The sequence below is a fragment of the Rutilus rutilus genome (assembly GCF_951802725.1).
Source record: "Rutilus rutilus genome assembly, chromosome: 8".
NCBI lineage: Eukaryota > Metazoa > Chordata > Actinopteri > Cypriniformes > Leuciscidae > Rutilus > Rutilus rutilus.
This window is the reverse complement of record NC_140222.1, coordinates 25,674,718-25,692,531: the sequence shown is the minus strand read 5'-3', so window position 1 is coordinate 25,692,531 and position 17,814 is coordinate 25,674,718. Positions and strand designations below refer to the sequence as shown.

Genomic DNA, 17,814 nt, shown 5'->3' with positions numbered 1-17,814 from the left:
TAGATATAGACAGACAGATAGATAGATATAGACAGACAGATAGATAGATATAGACAGACAGACAGTTAGATAGATAGATATACAGACAGACAGACAGACAGACAGACAGACAGACAGATAGATAGATAGATATAGACAGACAGATAGATAGATATAGACAGACAGGTAGATAGATAGATAGATAGATAGATAGATAGATAGATAGATAGATAGATAGATAGATAGATAGATAGATAGATATACAGACTGATTGAAAGATAGAGGCAGACAGGTATATATATAGACAGACAGATAGATATAGATAGATAGATAGGTAGATAGATAGATAGACAGGTAGATAGATAGATAGATAGATAGACAGACAGACAGACAGACAGACAGATAGATAGATAGATAGATATAGACAGATAAACAGACAGACAGTTAGTTAGATAGATAGCTAGATAGACAGACAGACAGACAGACAGACAGACAGACAGACAGATAGATAGATAGATAGATAGATAGATAGATAGATAGATAGATAGATAGATAGATAGATAGACAGACAGACAGACAGACAGACAGACAGACAGATAGATAGATAGATAGATAGATAGATAGATAGATAGATAGATAGATAGATAGATAGATAGATAAACAGACAGACAGTTAGTTAGATAGATAGCTAGATAGACAGACAGACAGACAGACAGACAGACAGACAGACAGACAGAAAGACAGGTAGAGGTAGAGCATTGAAAAAACAACACAAGATTGAATCACAACGTGAATTCGCAGGTTGATGTCTCTCACAACCGATCCCGGGACACATTATCAGTGTATTTTCCGGAATCTGTGTAAAAGGGGCTTGAGACTAAAACAACTTCTTGTCCTCTGATTGGTCGACTGAGAGTTAACCCAGGCAACAGCCTTCCGTGCAGCTGATTGGACAGCGCCGCACCACGTGACGTCTCTTTAAGATCTTTCTTGACTGTCCGCGACCATGGCAAGGGAAAGATTTCCACCTAATGACCAGGGCAGAGTTACCATGCAAAGGCTCGCGACTCGTATCTGCCCAGTTTGAAGCGAAAACGGATATATAATACGACGAATGCTGGTTTGACGGCTCACGCGAGAGAAAACTCAGACTCCGGTGCTGATCATTCACGTACTTTTACGCGGGATTCGCGATGCCGAAATGACGCACCTTGAGTTGTTTTAACAGTTGCAGATTTTTTCTTCACATTTTACGCGTGGTAGAATGCCACAAGATTCAAGTGCCTTATTTACACATTTGATTGGGTTTTTTTTTTGTTCTTGAGCCTCTCGGAATATTTGCGCCATCATCAGTTAAGAGAGAAGTTGCATCGGTGAGAGGAAACGGAGTTTAAACCAGCAGTTACGTTAGTTTGTTTTTCCTTTAGAAGTAGCAGCGCCTCACTCGCGCTCCGTCGATGACTCTAGACAACTTAAAACATTCCGCGATACTCACAACCTTATTTAAAATGGCTGACGATTATGATTTAATAGGTGCTTCGGAGTTTATTAAAGGTAAGTATAAGCTTCAGAGGATTTTATGAATAACTTTGATTCATTGTGTTGCCATCATCAGATAACGTTAGATAGATGGGTGTGTGTGTAACGTTAAACCATTATCTGACACCAACTTTTTCTGTGTTGTTGTAGATATTTCTTATTAACTTATGTATTTGTTTGTTTTCAAATTATTTATTTTATATAATATTTGCGTGAAAAATGCTTTATTGAAACATATATTTTTTAGTATTTAACTATATATAAATTCATATAGGTAATGCATCAACCCTGTTACCATGAACGCTATTTCCAACTATTTTAACTTTTTTACTAAAATGAAATTCAAAACTTTATTATGACAGCATCTCATTGAAGACAAGTGTCTCATCTTTTTTTAATAGAGGACATTCTTAAATAGTCAACCCTGTTATCTTGATTTTGTAAAGGCTGATTATTGAAAATGTATATGTATTGTAAATGTAATATTGAAGTCTATTACTAATAAACACTTTGTAGTGTCCTCAAGCACGACTCGAACACTGTTATTCTGCTATATACAAGTTACTTATATTGAATTTTTCAATTGGCACAATGCAGTTTACACCTAAATGTATGCTTAAAGACATTCTTTATCTGATTTATCTGAACATGTAAAATCACTCACTTCATTCAATGACCCATGTGGATTCATAGATAAGTGGATTAGATTTGTGGAGATACCTATTTTTGTCAAATCTGGTGAGAAAAAACCTTCATTTATGGAACATACTTAATTTTCCTCTTACCATAGTGACTAAAGTTCAAGTAATGTGATAATTCACATCTCGTTTTTTAGTGTATTTAAAGCTACAGTGCATTGGATAAGTCCATTGTTTCACATGATTAAGCCCTAGCCAATAATCTGATGATAAAACCTTATCTCTGAAGAGTATTAATAGTTGTTTTATAACTGTACCAGCTTGTTTAATTGACCATGTGTATTTTTTTTTCTCTCTTTTTTTCAGATCGACTCTATTTTGCAACCTTAAGGAGTAAGCCGAAAAGCACTGCAAATACGCATTACTTTAGCACGGATGAGGAGTTTGTGTACGAAAAGTGAGTTTACCCTCCCTCAGACATCTTTCAAAGCCAAAACCCCCAGCAGGCGAGATATGGTTCCACAGTCTGTTACATAACTCTTTAATCAAATGCATCCTTTAGTAAAAGTTGCATTTTTATCTCCAGCGTTCCATAATGGACCTGTCAATCTTTAATTTAGCATTTCCGGATGTGGGGGGATTAGTGAAAAATGGAACTGATGTTCTTCACATCATTTGGACAGATCATTTGGACAGAAACCAGTTTTTGAGACTGACTTCTAAAGATGAAATATGGTCTCTTTTGAGGGCCCATCTTCTTATAATCGCAAAATATAACGTCCAGATACAAAAAAGTACAACTTTATTATTTATATTTGAAATTACAAGAGTGATTTCACCATATCCATAGTACATTCCAAAAGAGACAACAACTTTTTGTCTATCTATGTCAGTTTAACACCTTCAGTGGCTTGTTTCTTGGTGTTTGGGCCCCAGATGGAGTACAGTCAGAGGCCCCAGGGTCCCATTAGCCTGAGCCATAGTTAGCTTCTCGAATAAATGTATGAATTATTTTCTTCATTAAACAATGTTTCATGATATTGTTCTTTTTTTATAGCTTTTATGCCGATTTTGGACCCCTCAACCTTGCAATGCTGTACAGATACTGCTGTAAACTCAGCAAAAAGCTCAAGGTGAGTCACACCTGCTTGATTTATTACGTTCCTCCTGAAGAATGTGCAGTATGTAGCTATAACAATAAAAAAAAATCTGAGGAATTTGCACTCACACCCCCTTCTGTGGATATTTTGGGCTGTCCGATGTGCTGATGTTTCCTTTGTTTGTAATATGGGATGGGAATTTAAACTTAATGATATAGCATTGAACTTCAGCTACAGTTAGAAAACATTCCATTCAGCCCTCACTTTATCAAGTCATCAGCTCGTTTTATGCCATGTCTGTAAGGCAAAACCGTGCGTGCTCATTTTAAATAAAAGCGACTTTGACCAGAGCCTCAATAGGATATATCACATGTGTCTTTAGCCATCTGCCTCCTGTCTTTTTTAGTCTTTGACTCACCTGTCTTGGCATTTTTAATGTGGACCGAGAGTGTCTCCTGAGACCACCGGATGTTCTTGCCTCAGGGCCTTTATACAGATCAGCAGTTCAGGCCATGAAGAGATTTATTCTTTATGCAATATTTCTGGTTTGGTACATTTGCGTAATGCTGATAACCACAAAAATGTATTTCCACTTGTCCCTACTCTTCTTAGAAAGAAAAAAAAGAATAAAAAAATAAAGATTACAACTAGCTTACAATGTAAATGAATGAGAATTTGTAAACGATAAAATACTGTTCCAATAGTAAAGACCTAAACAACAACAAGACCTATATAAAGTGTTAATATAAAATAATCACTAACCTTTTCTGTGTGGAGTTATCTAATTTTACAACTTTGTTGCCATGACAAAGCAAGTAAACCCTACAATGACTGTAAAAACGATTTAAACTGTTTTACAGCTCAAACAAATACACAGGTTTTAACAGAACAATTAATAGAAGTGCTTCGATAAAATCAAAAGCTTCACATTTCTGCTTTTAAATGCTTCAAAAATTTGCCAAAAGTTAAAGGAGAAGTTCACTTTAAAAAAAACTTTTGCTGATAATTTACTCACCCCCATGTCATCCAAGATGTCCATGTCTTTCTTTATTCAGTCGAAAAGAAATTAAGGTTTTTGATGAAAACATTCCAGGATTTCCCCCCATATTATGGAGTCCAATGCGACCCAAACGGTTCAAGGTCCAAATGACAGTTTCAGTGCAGCTTCAAATGGCTTTAAACGATACCAGACGATGAATAAGGGTCTTATCTAGCGAAACGATCGTCATTTCAAAAATAAATAAAAAAGTTAAAGTTTTATAAGCACAAATGTTCGCCTTGCTCTGTTCTGTGATGCGCGTTCGTGACGTCACCTTACGTTGAAAAGGTCACGCTTGAAAAAATTTCTGTCCTGAAGAAAATGTTCTTTTTGGCTTTTTAATATTAAAACACCCAGGATACGCACACGAAATGGGCATTTTAAACGATAAACTGACACAAATACATTTGAAAATGTGTATATGGTCCTCCTTCCGCACATTTGTAAACACGTCAAGCGTGACCTTTTCAACGTAATTGCGTATTACGTGACGTCACGAACGCGCATCACAAAACAGAGCAAGGCGAACATTTGTGCTTACAAAACTTTAACTTTTTTATTTATTTTTGAAATGACCGATCGTTTTGCTAGATAAGACCCTTATTCATCGTCTGGTATCGTTTAAAGCCATTTGAAGCTGCACTGAAACTGTCATTTGGACCTTGAACCGTTTGGGTCCCATTGGACTCCATAATATGGGGGGAAATCCTGGAATGTTTTCATCAAAAACCTTCATTTCTTTTCGACTGAAGAAAGAAAGACATGGACATCTTGGATGACATGGGGGTGAGTAAATTATCAGCAAAAGTTTTTTTTAAAGTGAACTTCTCCTTTAAGTTTCTCACTTCCATTTTTGCTTTTTTTAAAGAAAAGAGGGACAAGTTAAAATTACTTTTTGTCGTAATTAACATTGTCGGTTGCACTTGACTTGTACTGAACCCAAACTGTTCCTTTAATCCACAATTATACTATATAAAACCAGTCATTGAGCAAGTCGACAAGTCGAATTAAATTAATGTCAGATGGACGTTGGCACGTTGCGTTACGCCAATAAACTGCTTAGTATTTTCTCTCAACCTCTTCAAGTCTTTAAGTTCAGTCTTTATCCAGTGGTTTAGTAAGTAGTCATTTAGTTGTCGCTTTTATCTAAATGCTGTTCAGGGACAATCTTCCCCAAGTGTAGCCAAGGGTTAACTTAAGTGCCTTGCACAATGGTGGATCTTGTTCACTTTGGGGATTGAAACGGCCACCACTTTTCCACTCGGCCAAAGTTTCACTTTTCAAGTCCAACTTTTTCTTGCAATTGTCATGGAACTTAACAAGATATCAGGATATTCATCGATCTCTGTGCTCACGGTCTGCTGAGAAAGTAAGTTTCTTGTTATGTAACCATTCTTGATCTCTAAGGCCTGATCCTCGCTTCTATCAGATGCAAACAAATGTTGGGATTAGACGTGACCTTTTTCCCATATCCAGACTTTAGCAGCAGCCACTGGCATTGGCCTTGCCATATGGTTCATGCGTGTCCTAAGGATTTATGGAGGAGGATTAGATGTTCGAGAACTGCTCTGCATTCATCAGTTGTGATGGGGAGGGGCATGGGATCCTTCCTAATCCATCAACTCCCAAATTTTCCATTCGATTGCAAATATAGACACTTTTTTTAAAGGGTGATGTTAGGTTGGGGGCAGGTAGCAGTAGTTACTTACTTTGGGTTTTTACTAGTTGCTTTCCAAAACGTAGTAGCATCTTAACTGGAATGCAACCACATAGTGACTTATTTGGAACACTACATAGGCGGAACCTCAATGTGCGTTTTAAAACGATTTACATGAGCGTATTGCTAAGCTAACAGCACAATGTTTGCTAGCAATATTCTGTTTTTTTAATTAGAATATTTTTCAACATTTGAATTCAATAAGTGCACTTATTATTAACATTTCTTTTGTTCGCCGCCTTAGTTTTTTTAACTTTCCAAAATGCATTCTGTTATTACCTTCTTCACTAAGGATATTTGTGGTTCTACCATACCTTATATATTTTGTCTAATGTGTCTTCAGTAGTCCACTCCAAGATGTGCAGTCTAGTTAGGAAGCTCGGTTGGTTTTGGAACATAGATACAATGTTCTTCTCTTTTAGCAGAGTTTAGAAATGTAGTTGTTGAGTTTCATCAGCTTTCAGGAGCATAAAACGGTTAACTCGACACAACGCCAACTTTAGTTTCCAATTAACCTATATTGAGAGGTCAGCAAAGAGGACGAAGCCCCAAAGCACACAAGAAGTTTATAGTGTCCATGTAGAGATTGATTCTGTCCATTGTCCTCTTTAAGCATCTGTCTAAGGTAAAGGAAGGTGTTTGAATAATCAACCATTTTATCTTTGTGTTTGTTCTGTGTTTCTGAAGCTGGCAAGGTGTAGTTCTCTCATGTGTTCATGTTGTGGAATGTTAAAGGTAAAGTCCCGTGGTAAAGGCATGATGTGTTTTCTTCCTAACCACTTTCACTACGTCCACACCCATCCAACCACATGTGAATGTCCCTGCCTGTTTCTAATTTACAAGTTGTTTCCTTAGAGATAACTGTTTTTTTTTCTAATGTCACTGGTTTTGGGCCTGCATGATTGGTTGTAGGCTGCAGGAACCACATAGCAGCAGAAGGGAAGCTTTGGTAGTATCTGTTCTAGTAATATCTGGTTCTCATCAGATCAGCTTTCTAGCATTGCTGAGCGGAGCTTTTGCAATCTCAACTTGGTGTTTTTGAAGCACATTCTGATTTAAAAAAAACAAAACGCTGTCAATCTTGAGAGTTTTTGAGTTGTTCAAACTAGCATAACCACCTCCTGCATGTGGATGTTGCTATTTTATAAGAAAATTAACTTGCTGGGTGATTTGTCAACCTTGTTTTGCCTGGAAAGTAAAAAGGGTTCAACTCTGTGAGAACAGATGACCTGTTTGAGAATGGCTAGAGAAAGGAAAAAGATCTTCAAACTAGTTGGCATTCGATATTGTTTTGCTTATCGAATTAACTTGAAAGGTTTCAACCCTGTTGCTATGACTCTAAAAAGATCATCTCTATATTTTCACTTTCCAAACTAGTTTGCATTCAATATTGTTTTGCTTATTGAGTTGCCTCGGAAAGATGAAAGGGTTCAACCCTGTTACCATGACTCTGTGAGAAAAGGTGACCTCTAGATCTTCACTTGACTTTCAGTGTTGTCTTGCTTATTGATTCAACATGGAAAGATAAAAGGCTTCAACCCTGTTACTATGACTCTGAGAAAAGAAGACCTCTATCTTCACTTTCCAAACTAGTTTGCATTTAATATTGGTTTGCTTATTGATTTACCTTGGAAAAGATTAAATAGTTCAACCCTGTTACTATGACTCTGTGAGAAAAGATGACCTCTAGATCTTCACTTGAATTTCAGTGTTGTCTTGCTTATTGATTTAACTTGGATGAATTTCTGAATATTTATGCTAAAAAATTAGTAACATTTTTAAAGAGGTTCTCCTGTTAAAAAGGTTGAGCTCTCAGCTTATAGAGCTTTGGAAAATTCCTTTTCTTAGTTTTGCCTTCGGTGTATATCTCTTTTTCTTTGGGGGTGGATTGTAGGTGGACAAGTTTGAATCCTCATTTGTTGTCCCGGCAGTTTGATTTCACTGTTATTCCACCCCAGACAAAGTTTTACTCTGCAGCATGTGGAGTGACACAGGAACAGATGCTTTGAGGGCTTTTCAGTGCAGCTCAGTAGAATCTAGCACAGATTATTCTGAAGCTTTTGGTGTGTGCCTGTACATGAGTTGCCTTTTAGCAGCTACACGCTGCCTCTCGCGTGCACATTTTGGCTCACCTGCAGCAACTCCATGTGCGTTACTGCAGCAGCTGGGCCAGATGTGACAACATCTGTCTCCAAATTCCCTCATGTTAAAGACACTCAATTGAGTTATCCAGAATACACCTCAAGCTAGTTTAAGCAGGAGAAAATGTGTTTTTAAGTGTGTGGAATTTGTTGGTACTGAGATATCCGCTAATGAGATTCTCACAACCTGTTTCCCTAACATCTAACCAGTCATTTTAACTGTAAATGGGTTTGAAGTGACTTTTACATTAACCAAGATTTAAATTTTTAATTAAGACAAACCAACAAGTTTAACGCTTGAAGCAGTTCTCTTTTTCCGTCATGTTCACATAACAAAAAAGAAGTTTGATGCAGTGATTGATAATTTTGTTTTTTTTATAATAGCATTTTAAAGAAGTCTTTATATCATGTATATTGAGTTTCTTTCTAAATACTATTTTAATGAAAACCATGTTTGAATGATTGTTTTTTTTTATTTATTTTTTTTATGTCATTTAACGAGTAATGCTGTTTTGTGATAAAATGCTTTAAACGAAAACTTTAATGTAAATGTTGTTTTTATATGTAAACTTACTGGAAAGTAACTGTTGATCTTTTTATTTATCTTATGCAATTTGTAATTCATTTTCATACTTTTTTTTTTTTTTGTAATTTAAACTACATTGAACAGTTGATGTAATGCAAGCTATCTAAAATAAATTGCATATTTGAAATGTTTCTTGTATTTTGCTTGCAGTGTAATGGATTTGTTTTTTGTTTCCAGTCGTTTACACTGACCAGAAAGAGGATTGTTCACTACACCAGCTTTGACCAGCGCAAAAGGGCTAACGCTGCTGTGCTCATCGGTGCTTATGCTGTGAGTATCCCATCTCTTTCTGTCCTTCTGTCTTCCTCTGGCGTTAATTACTTTCGCCTGTCTCGAGGATTCATGCCCAGGACGGAATCTGTCATGACCCTGCAAATTAGCCGCTCAGCTGTTTCCATCAAAATCAACAATCCTCCCACATCACAGCATCGACAGCAAATTCGTATGTAGTATGAAGTCTTCTCGGATGTTTGCCAGTGTCCTCATTCCAGCCTCCCCCTCGGAGAGAGCGACAGACTGCTGACTGACTGGTACATCCCCCGCGTTGTGGCAGCACAATAACTACGTCCTTGACTTACTCACATGCCAGTTTGTCCTGTTCCAATGCATTCATTCATCTATCCCACCACGTACAAAGTGGCCATTGTGAAACGCCATGATTGAACAAGCGATGCCAGCCGATTGCGCCATTGGGCATCTCCACTTTTCCTGTTCCTGGCGCTCTCATGGAATGACTTCGGTCCGGGCAGATTTATTACTTAGATGGCACCGTTAGCTTTGTAAAAGTCACAGCTGCCATCTATAATGTGGGTCAGTGCCATTCTGATAATGTAAATGACTCCACAGTTTCTGAGCTCTCTAAAGGGTCACGGCACCATTTTTCTGCAGATATTTTAATCCTCTTTTTAATAGCATGCACTTACTCGAGTATATTCAGTTTATTTGTGCTGATTTGTACTGACAAAGCAGCTACTGTCTCACAATGACATAAGCCCTGGGAGATAAGAACGCTTCTTTCCTCATGAATATTGATGAGTCCTAAATGGCAACACGGAAAGGAAGTGTTATGAGAGATACTTCTCTAGTTTCCTTCAAAAGAAGCCACTGTGAACCTGTTCCTTCTAGATCTGTAATTTTAAATATTCGGGAACTGAAAAGGGTGATGTGTTATACAATAGCAGCATCCTTTTTTTTCTTATCCTGGGCTATCCAAAGAGGGGGGGGATCCGATGTTCCCTTGCTTCCCATTGGACGAGGGCCATGACGAGTTATAATCTGGCTTTTTGTATAATCTGATTTTGGACTGTTGTGATGCAATGGCTGCATGCCACCATAAATCCTGTGTTGGATGTTATATTTGTATATATTATTTTCACTTATATTTTTTGGTTTCCTATCTACAGAGACTATTTAGCTACATTCACAACCCCCCCCAACACTATTTAATCATTAAGATTGTGAATGTTAATGCAAAACACATGGATATTATTTTCTTCTTCTTTCCTTGCAAACCTGGTCTTTGCAATTCTAATTATCTTGCAAATGCCTCTCAAAGTCGGTGTACTTCCTCAAAATCTGTCTACTAGGAATGGTCACATTTACCCTTTCAGTCTAAATTTAGTCTGAACCCTGATCCTGGTCTTAATTTAGTTGTCTTAAATGGAAACTCATTTTAGCTACCTTCATAAAACCCAACCTCTGGAGACAGCTGTCAAATCATGCGGATTCTCTCCTGTAATGTGCTCAAGATGGATGTTTTAGATGATTCTCTCATATACTACTGTGATCATCTCCAAACTGCACAAAACCGTTGTTTCTTCTCAGCGTGGGCTTGCCTATCACTCTTTGCGTGCATGGATGTGCTGTCAATGTAAATTGTCTTTCTGCTTGCAGTGAATCTTCTGTAAGTAGGTTTTTATTGATCCAGGCTTGTGTGGGATGTGTGTTTCTGGCAAGTGCAGATGTTTGCTGCTGATCTGCCCTACAGTAGATGACCCAGTTTTATCATATGAAGGAGATTATTGGTTGAACAGATGGGGCCAAGATCTTCCATCGTTTCTCTGGGTCACATGGGACAGTAGGGCGCAACACAAACAAACAAGTGCTGACCCTTCTCATGGGACTGAACTTAATCTCCTGAACTGTTCAGCTAATTGTTTGTTGGTGCATATTTCATGAGCTTGTTCAGAAATGATACAGCTCTGGCCTCCTGTTGAACAAATACAGCCTTCACAAACAGTCAATTGAACTCTCTCCTAGTTTGTCTTTTATGTTGTCAAGTACTGGAGAGCTTAAGATTAGTTCATGCAAAAAATATGCATTTACGTTGTTCCAAACCTGTATGACTGACTTTCTTCTGTGGGACAAAAAGAAGATATTTTGAAGAGTCTGCAGGTTGCTCTTTTCCATACAATCACAATAAATGAGGACTAAGGCTGCCGAGCTTCATAAGATGCAAAAGTGTCAAAAAAGTATCACAAAGGGGTCCATTCTATATATTAATATATTCTAATTATAAATTATTCTAATACATTTTTACCGGATTTTTTTCAGAATAAGTTTTTCATTTCCCACTCATTTCATTCAGTAAATCTCTTGTTCTATTCTGAATATTGTTACATTTAAAGGGTAACTATAAACTATTTTACATGTATTTCTGAATGTAATAGTAAAATGTGATTTGGACACTGCAACTTATCTATTTATTTAATTGTTTTTAAATCTCAACAGTCCAATTTTGACTTATTTTCCGGAAAATATGGTAGTTATTTACAGAAAATCACATTTGCAAGTAGCAAAATGTCAGATTTGTGAATATATCATTCTTGTGAGTCAAATCTTTTCAATTAATCAATTGGTGCAGTTTATAAAGTTAGTCTGAATGATTTTGGAAATGGAATAGAAAATATTCAGTGAATATTTAATATTTTAATTATTGTTTGCATGTTTGAAGCGCGGAAATTAGTTTCCATTTATTGTATTTGCATAGAAAAGAGCAATTAGCACAACCTTCAACATTTCTTAATTTGTTTTCCACATCCAAAATAACGAGTATGCCAGTAAATTACATAATTTTTTTTTAGACTGACCTATCCCCTTTTCTGTATTTTATGCATGTTGGACAGCGTTGAGGTTCACATGCGTTTCTTTTTCTTGTTGGCACTTCCCTGCTGCATTCTGACACCAAGCCACAGAAATGTTTAAGGAGTGAGCAGAGATCTTATTATAGAGCTCTTTCTCTCTGTGATGTCAAGAGGGATTGGCATGGATGAAGGGAATAGATGACCGCTAAAACTCGTCACTTCAGCAAGTCTGTGTTTGTGACTGCCGCACTGTGCCGTGACAAGTCGTCCCAACTTAAGAAGGGCCCCATTGTGCTGAGCCACAGCATCTCATCTGTGTGACACATTCTGCCTAAACATCACTTTCCTGATAGTACATTTGTGTATTTGAACATGTACAGACATGGATAGGAAAAATGAATGAGTAGGCAGTTGGGAAGTAGAGATTTTTATTAGTTTTAGTTAACGCTGGTGTTAAAGTCTATAAAATGAATTCCAAGCATTACCATTTAGCTGCTTTTCTAGTGCACTAATGTCATTTCCTGTTCCTGTTTCCTGTCTCAGGTGATTTACCTGAAGAAAACACCAGAGGAAGCCTACAGAGCCCTGATTTCAGGCTCCAATGCCTCATATCTTCCCTTCAGGTAAGACGGCCTCATATCCACTTCATCTGCAACATGGGAATGTACTTGGCTATGTGTAGTTCTCCTTAAAAAAAAAAAAAAAGCCAGTTGTTTCCAAAACTAAGCTTATGTATATTGCCTCATTTCTCCCACTTTCCTCTCCCTCTCTTATCGCACATTGCGTTCTAATCTGATTTTGCATGAAATATATTCTTTGCCCAGATAAATAAACAGGGAAAGTGGAAAAACAGCATGGCCATTTTTTTGCAAGTCATGAAGCTGACGTCTATATCGTGATGCTCATAATTGCAGCAGGGTTAGATTTTTATATTGCTCCTACCGGTTGACATCTCTGTCTATTAGTTTGGGATTACGGAGTCCAGCCGGGTCAGCGCTCTCATGTAATCCCTTCTCTTGAGCTGAATTCTGGACTCGGTTCAAAACAGGACAAGGACAGGACGTTAAAACCTTTGAGCTGACCACCATACATAAGGCTGAGTGTGAGTATGCCCTTAAGTATGAGGAAACCCTTCTGTGGCAGGTTCTAGACTGGTAATCTGCAATGTCTGACTTGTGAATGAGTCAAAGGGAAGATTTTGTTGTGAATGGGGTCTTCTTGTTGGGTAATGGTGTTGGCTTTTCAAAACAACAATTACACAACAGTAACCTTCCAATAAATAAGTCTCCACACTTAGTGCAAGTCTGTTTTTCCTGTCACACTATACGCAAGACGTAAGTTGTGGATTTGTGCCTGTGAGACTGCGGTTCTGTTATTTCACCACCTGTTAAACCGACTGTGTTGTCGCCTTTCCTCGGCTGCATCTCGGACAAAAACCTGTGCTTAAAACACACCAAAAGGACTTATGGCGAGTGTGCGTTCTGCGCCTGCGTGTAAGTAAATATCTGTCTATTTCAGCAGATATCAATAGTCTAAAAAAGGGAAACTGAAACTAGGACTGCAGATAAACTAACTGTAAACAAAGCAGTGCTTGCTTACCATTTTGAATACCAATCACGCTGATCACTTCATTCCTCGATCTTCGTTACAATCGGCTCATGTTATTATGAAAATATTTGTGCATTTGATGGCTCAGGTAAGATGATTAAACAGCCTTTTATCTGTACCATCTTGACCTCTTTGTTCACTTTCATCACTTTCGCTTTTATTCTCGTGCACTGACTCATTCGCTAAGCCAATCAGAGTTCTCTCTCTCACCGACTGCCCGACGCCAATTCAACATGCTGAAAAAAAAACTAACTCTAACTTGGTCTGTCCTGGTCTTTAGATGCCAGTTGTGGCTCCAAGCTGTTTCCTAAAATGACAAGGAATTCCCATGGAGATATTATTGCCTTCTCCTAAAACACTGTCCTTCTTCTTTTAAAACAAATTCTCAATTTTGTTTATTACCATGTAGTTAGTATTCTGGGCTAGTCAATCCTCTTGGCTGTTTGTGGCCACCAGATGAGATTTGAGTGGCCCTGTCCTCCCTATTCACTGACCCAGAAACACAAAAGTCTTAAAGTTCACCCAGTCCAAGCACATAGCAGCAGATTCTGTTATGCGTGCATATATAATGATGGACAACAAGAAAGGCAGGGTGACCCTTGGCCTCATCGAACAGAAATGCTCATTGTTGTAGTGGACTCTCGTTGGCTAATGATTCGGGGCTGTATACACTGAATAGTGAAGAGGCCTGCATTTTCTGAATCTGCGATCTTCAGTGCAGTCCCACGGTGCTTTTAGCCAAGGGTTTTATAGATATATGGAACAGGCCATATATCTGTACCTTCTGAGATGTGCTGTAAGTGCATCCGGTATAGATTAGCTCTGGCCTTCAAACAGTTTGGAAACGTCAGTCACTGGATGCTAACAGGAAACAGCAGATTTGTTTTTACTGTGCAGTTATTAGTGCTTTTCCCAGAAGGCCAAAATCCCCCTTTGCTCTTCTTCAGAACACATACTTTCATACTTGTCATCAAGGGAAAACCTTTTACTCATTGACCATCACTGGTCTGTGAAACAATTTAAACTAAAGAAAGAATTACATTATTCATTGGTGTGTTTATTAGTCAACACATCTATTGTTTATTAGTTCAAATGCTCTTGCGCAGTTTACTTCTTGAGAGATTAACCTTTAACACTTCTTTTTTGAGTAACAGTTGAGCTATTCTCAAAAAATGTTGACGTTCTGAATTATAAAAAGTTTGTTTTGAATTCATTAAAATTTTTCCCATTTAAAAATAAGTATTTATTAAATATATATAGCATTTATTCAGTGTTTATCTTGAGGTGTGCAAAATGATTTCATTTTATTAAATAAAATGTTTGCTTATGAAATTATGCCTTGTATATGTTCTTTTCGTCACTGAAAAGGCAAGGCACTTATTAATCACTTAGTCATCACAATTATTTAAAGTTTTTAAGATGTATAAAACCATAACTGCTCCTTGGGCTTGTCTACACTTGTAGGGAAGCAATTATTTACTGTATCTTCCCTATTATGTTTAATGTCCAGTGGCATCTAGGACAACCATTATTCCATATTTAAGTCAGTTTTGTTGTGCTTATTGTATACCTGGAATTGTAACATGGACGGTACACTTGTTTTATGGACCTGGTTAGGGCAGGATTTTGATATGTGGTAAAGTAAAAGCTTAAAGGGATAGTTCACTTTGAAATTTAATTTTGGTATGTTTTAGCTTACCTCAAGGGCATCCAAGATGTAGATGTCTTTGTTTCCGCAGTAGTTTCAATTTTGATATTTTTAGGTCAAACCGTTCTTGTCTGTCAGTCATATAATGCAGGTCTATGGTCACCACCTCAAAGAGCATGCACAGAGAAGTCCAAATTAAAGGGATAGTTCACTTTGAAATTAATTTTTGATATGTTTTAGCTTACCTCAAGGGCATCCAAGATGTAGGTGTCTTTGTTTCCGCAGTAGTTTCAATTTTGATATTTTTAGGTCAAACCGTTCTTGTCTGTCAGTCATATAATGCAGGTCTATGGTCACTGTCTCAAAACACAACCACAGAGTCCAAATTAAAACAATTCCCCACGTCCCAATGAAAGAATTCCCCATCATAAGTACACATTGATGGCCTAAGACACGAAACGAGCGGTTTGTGTGAGAAAACGAACAGTATTTATATCGTTGTTATCTCTTGAAAACAGCACACGTCCAAATGATCTGACGGCGCGGGCGGGTATAGATATATACATAGATGTCGCCTTGGCTACGGTTTCGTTCCAATGAACTGCAGTAGCGAAGGCGACATCTAGTGTATACATCTATACCCGCCAGCGGCCGGGTATAGATATATACACTAGATGTCGCTTGGCTACAGTTTCGTTCCAATGAACTGCAGTAGCCAAGGCGGTAAATATACATATATATATTTAATAAATATATAAATATATATTTATGTAAATATACATCTATGTATATATCTATACCCGCCCGCGCCGTCAGATCATTTGGACGTGTGTTGTTTTCAAGAGATAACAACGATATAAATACTGTTCGTTTTCTCACACAAACCGCTCGTTTCGTGTCTTAGGCCATCAATGTGTACTTATGATGGGGAATTGTTTCATTTGGACGATGGGGAATTGTTTTAATTTGGACTCTGTGCTTGTGTTTTGAGCCAGTGACCATCGACATGCATTATATGACTGACAGACAAGAACGGTTTGACCTAAAAATATCAAAATTGAAACTACTGCGGAAACAAAGACACCTACATCTTGGATGCCCTTGAGGTAAGCTAAAACATATCAAAAATTAATTTCAAAGTGAACTATCCCTTTAAGCAATTCCCCATCGTAAGTACACATTGATGGCCTAAGACACGAAACGAGCGGTTTGTGTGAGAAAATGAACAGTATTTATATCGTTTTTACCTTTTGTACACAACCACGTCCAAGTGATCTGAGGGCGCGCGCGTTTCCTGGTGTGTGACGTGTGCGCGCGTTCTGGCTTAGTCTGCGCAAGCGCCGGAAAGGCGTGGTTGTGTACAAGAGGTGAAAACGATATAAATACTGTTCGTTTTCTCACACAAACCGCTCGTTTCGTGTCTTAGGCCATCAATGTGTACTTACGATGGGGAATTGTTTAATTTGGACTTCTCTGTGCATGCTCTTTGAGATAGTGACCATAGACCTGCATTATACGACTGACAGACAAGAACAGTTTGACCTAAAAATATCAAAATTGAAACTACTGCGGAAACAAAGACACCTACATCTTGGATGCCCTTGAGGTAAGCTAAAACATACCAAAATTTTATTTCAAAGTGAACTATCCCTTTAAATTACTAAGACTCAAGACACATCGATCTACTGGTCCCCAAAACCATTCATTGAGTATGAAATCCTGCGGTATGTTTAGTAGTCGTGCCTCTTATGGCACTTCTTCCACTCTGTTTGCCGTCCTGTCCATCTTGAAGGTTGATTGGACCCTTGTTTCTCCACAAAGATGTGATTGTTAGCAGCGGTGTAGCTGCGCAAGGGAAGAAAAGCGCTTTGTCAGTGTGCCCCCCACTTGGCTGCTGTAGCCATGCCACTCGTGGAGACAAACAGTGCGACATGGTTATGTAATGCTTAGCAATTGGTTAATTCAGAAAGTAAATAGTTGTGTTGTTTATGAGAGGGAACGGGGTTCCTGATGGCAAACAATGAATGGGCCATACCATTCAATAAAGGGAAGCTGTGTGTGAGACCCATGTTTGAGTACCAGAGGAAGAAACTACAAGAAGTTGTTGGATGAAAGGGTATGTGTAATTCTGAAAATAATAACATGTTGCACCTACTTCTATGAACTGCTACAAAGTTCAACTGAAAGGATCTCTTCAGTTACATTTTACTTGTTCCAGGCTTGAATGGATTTTGGTTGTCTACTATTTTTAACTGTGAACCTGACCTTTGGCTGATCTATTCTGGATCATTGTGGCTAGAAAGTATGGTTTTGATCCATCTTGCGTAAGCAAATGCTTGCTGTCCGACCAAAATATCTGCACATTGATCTTGGTTGCAGAGTAGTTTCCCACACCAAGTCCTACATAGAAAGAAACTTGCATAATCAACAAGTATCCACCCAATAATGGAATTGCACAACATGACCTCAAGTTGTCTTCAAGCAATATATTTTTAGAACGACATTTGAAGTAACTTGAAAATTCAAGTTCAAGTTGAAATTCAAGTTCAACTGGTGTGGGTTTGTTGTTCAGGTTTGGAGACTGTGCTCTAGTGTCCCGGATGGAGAGCTTCAGTCTTAGATGAATAATTTAGACCTTGACATTGCTCACCCATTATGTAAGAACAGTGAAGAATTTTTCCCTGTCTGGCCAAATATTTGGTAATTCTAAGAGAAAAGCAGTGGCAGTCTCGCAGA

The 17,814-nt window shown here is 37.9% G+C and overlaps 1 protein-coding gene across 4 annotated transcripts in view; it reads left to right on the top strand.

The window, feature by feature from the left end:
• Positions 1 to 929: 929 nt before the first annotated feature.
• cdc14ab (cell division cycle 14Ab) overlaps positions 930 to 17,814 on the top strand; it is a 44,976-nt gene continuing 28,091 nt past the window's right edge. For all 4 annotated transcript variants that reach the window (XM_084417936.1, XM_084417937.1, XM_084417935.1 and 1 more), the window contains exons 1-5: positions 930 to 1,533; positions 2,523 to 2,613; positions 3,214 to 3,289; positions 8,917 to 9,009; positions 12,366 to 12,445. In XM_084417936.1, the coding sequence (XP_084274062.1) occupies positions 1,437 to 1,533; positions 2,523 to 2,613; positions 3,214 to 3,289; positions 8,917 to 9,009; positions 12,366 to 12,445 (437 nt within the window). In that variant the 5' untranslated portion in view covers positions 930 to 1,436. The remainder of the gene's footprint in view (positions 1,534 to 2,522; positions 2,614 to 3,213; positions 3,290 to 8,916; positions 9,010 to 12,365; positions 12,446 to 17,814) is intronic.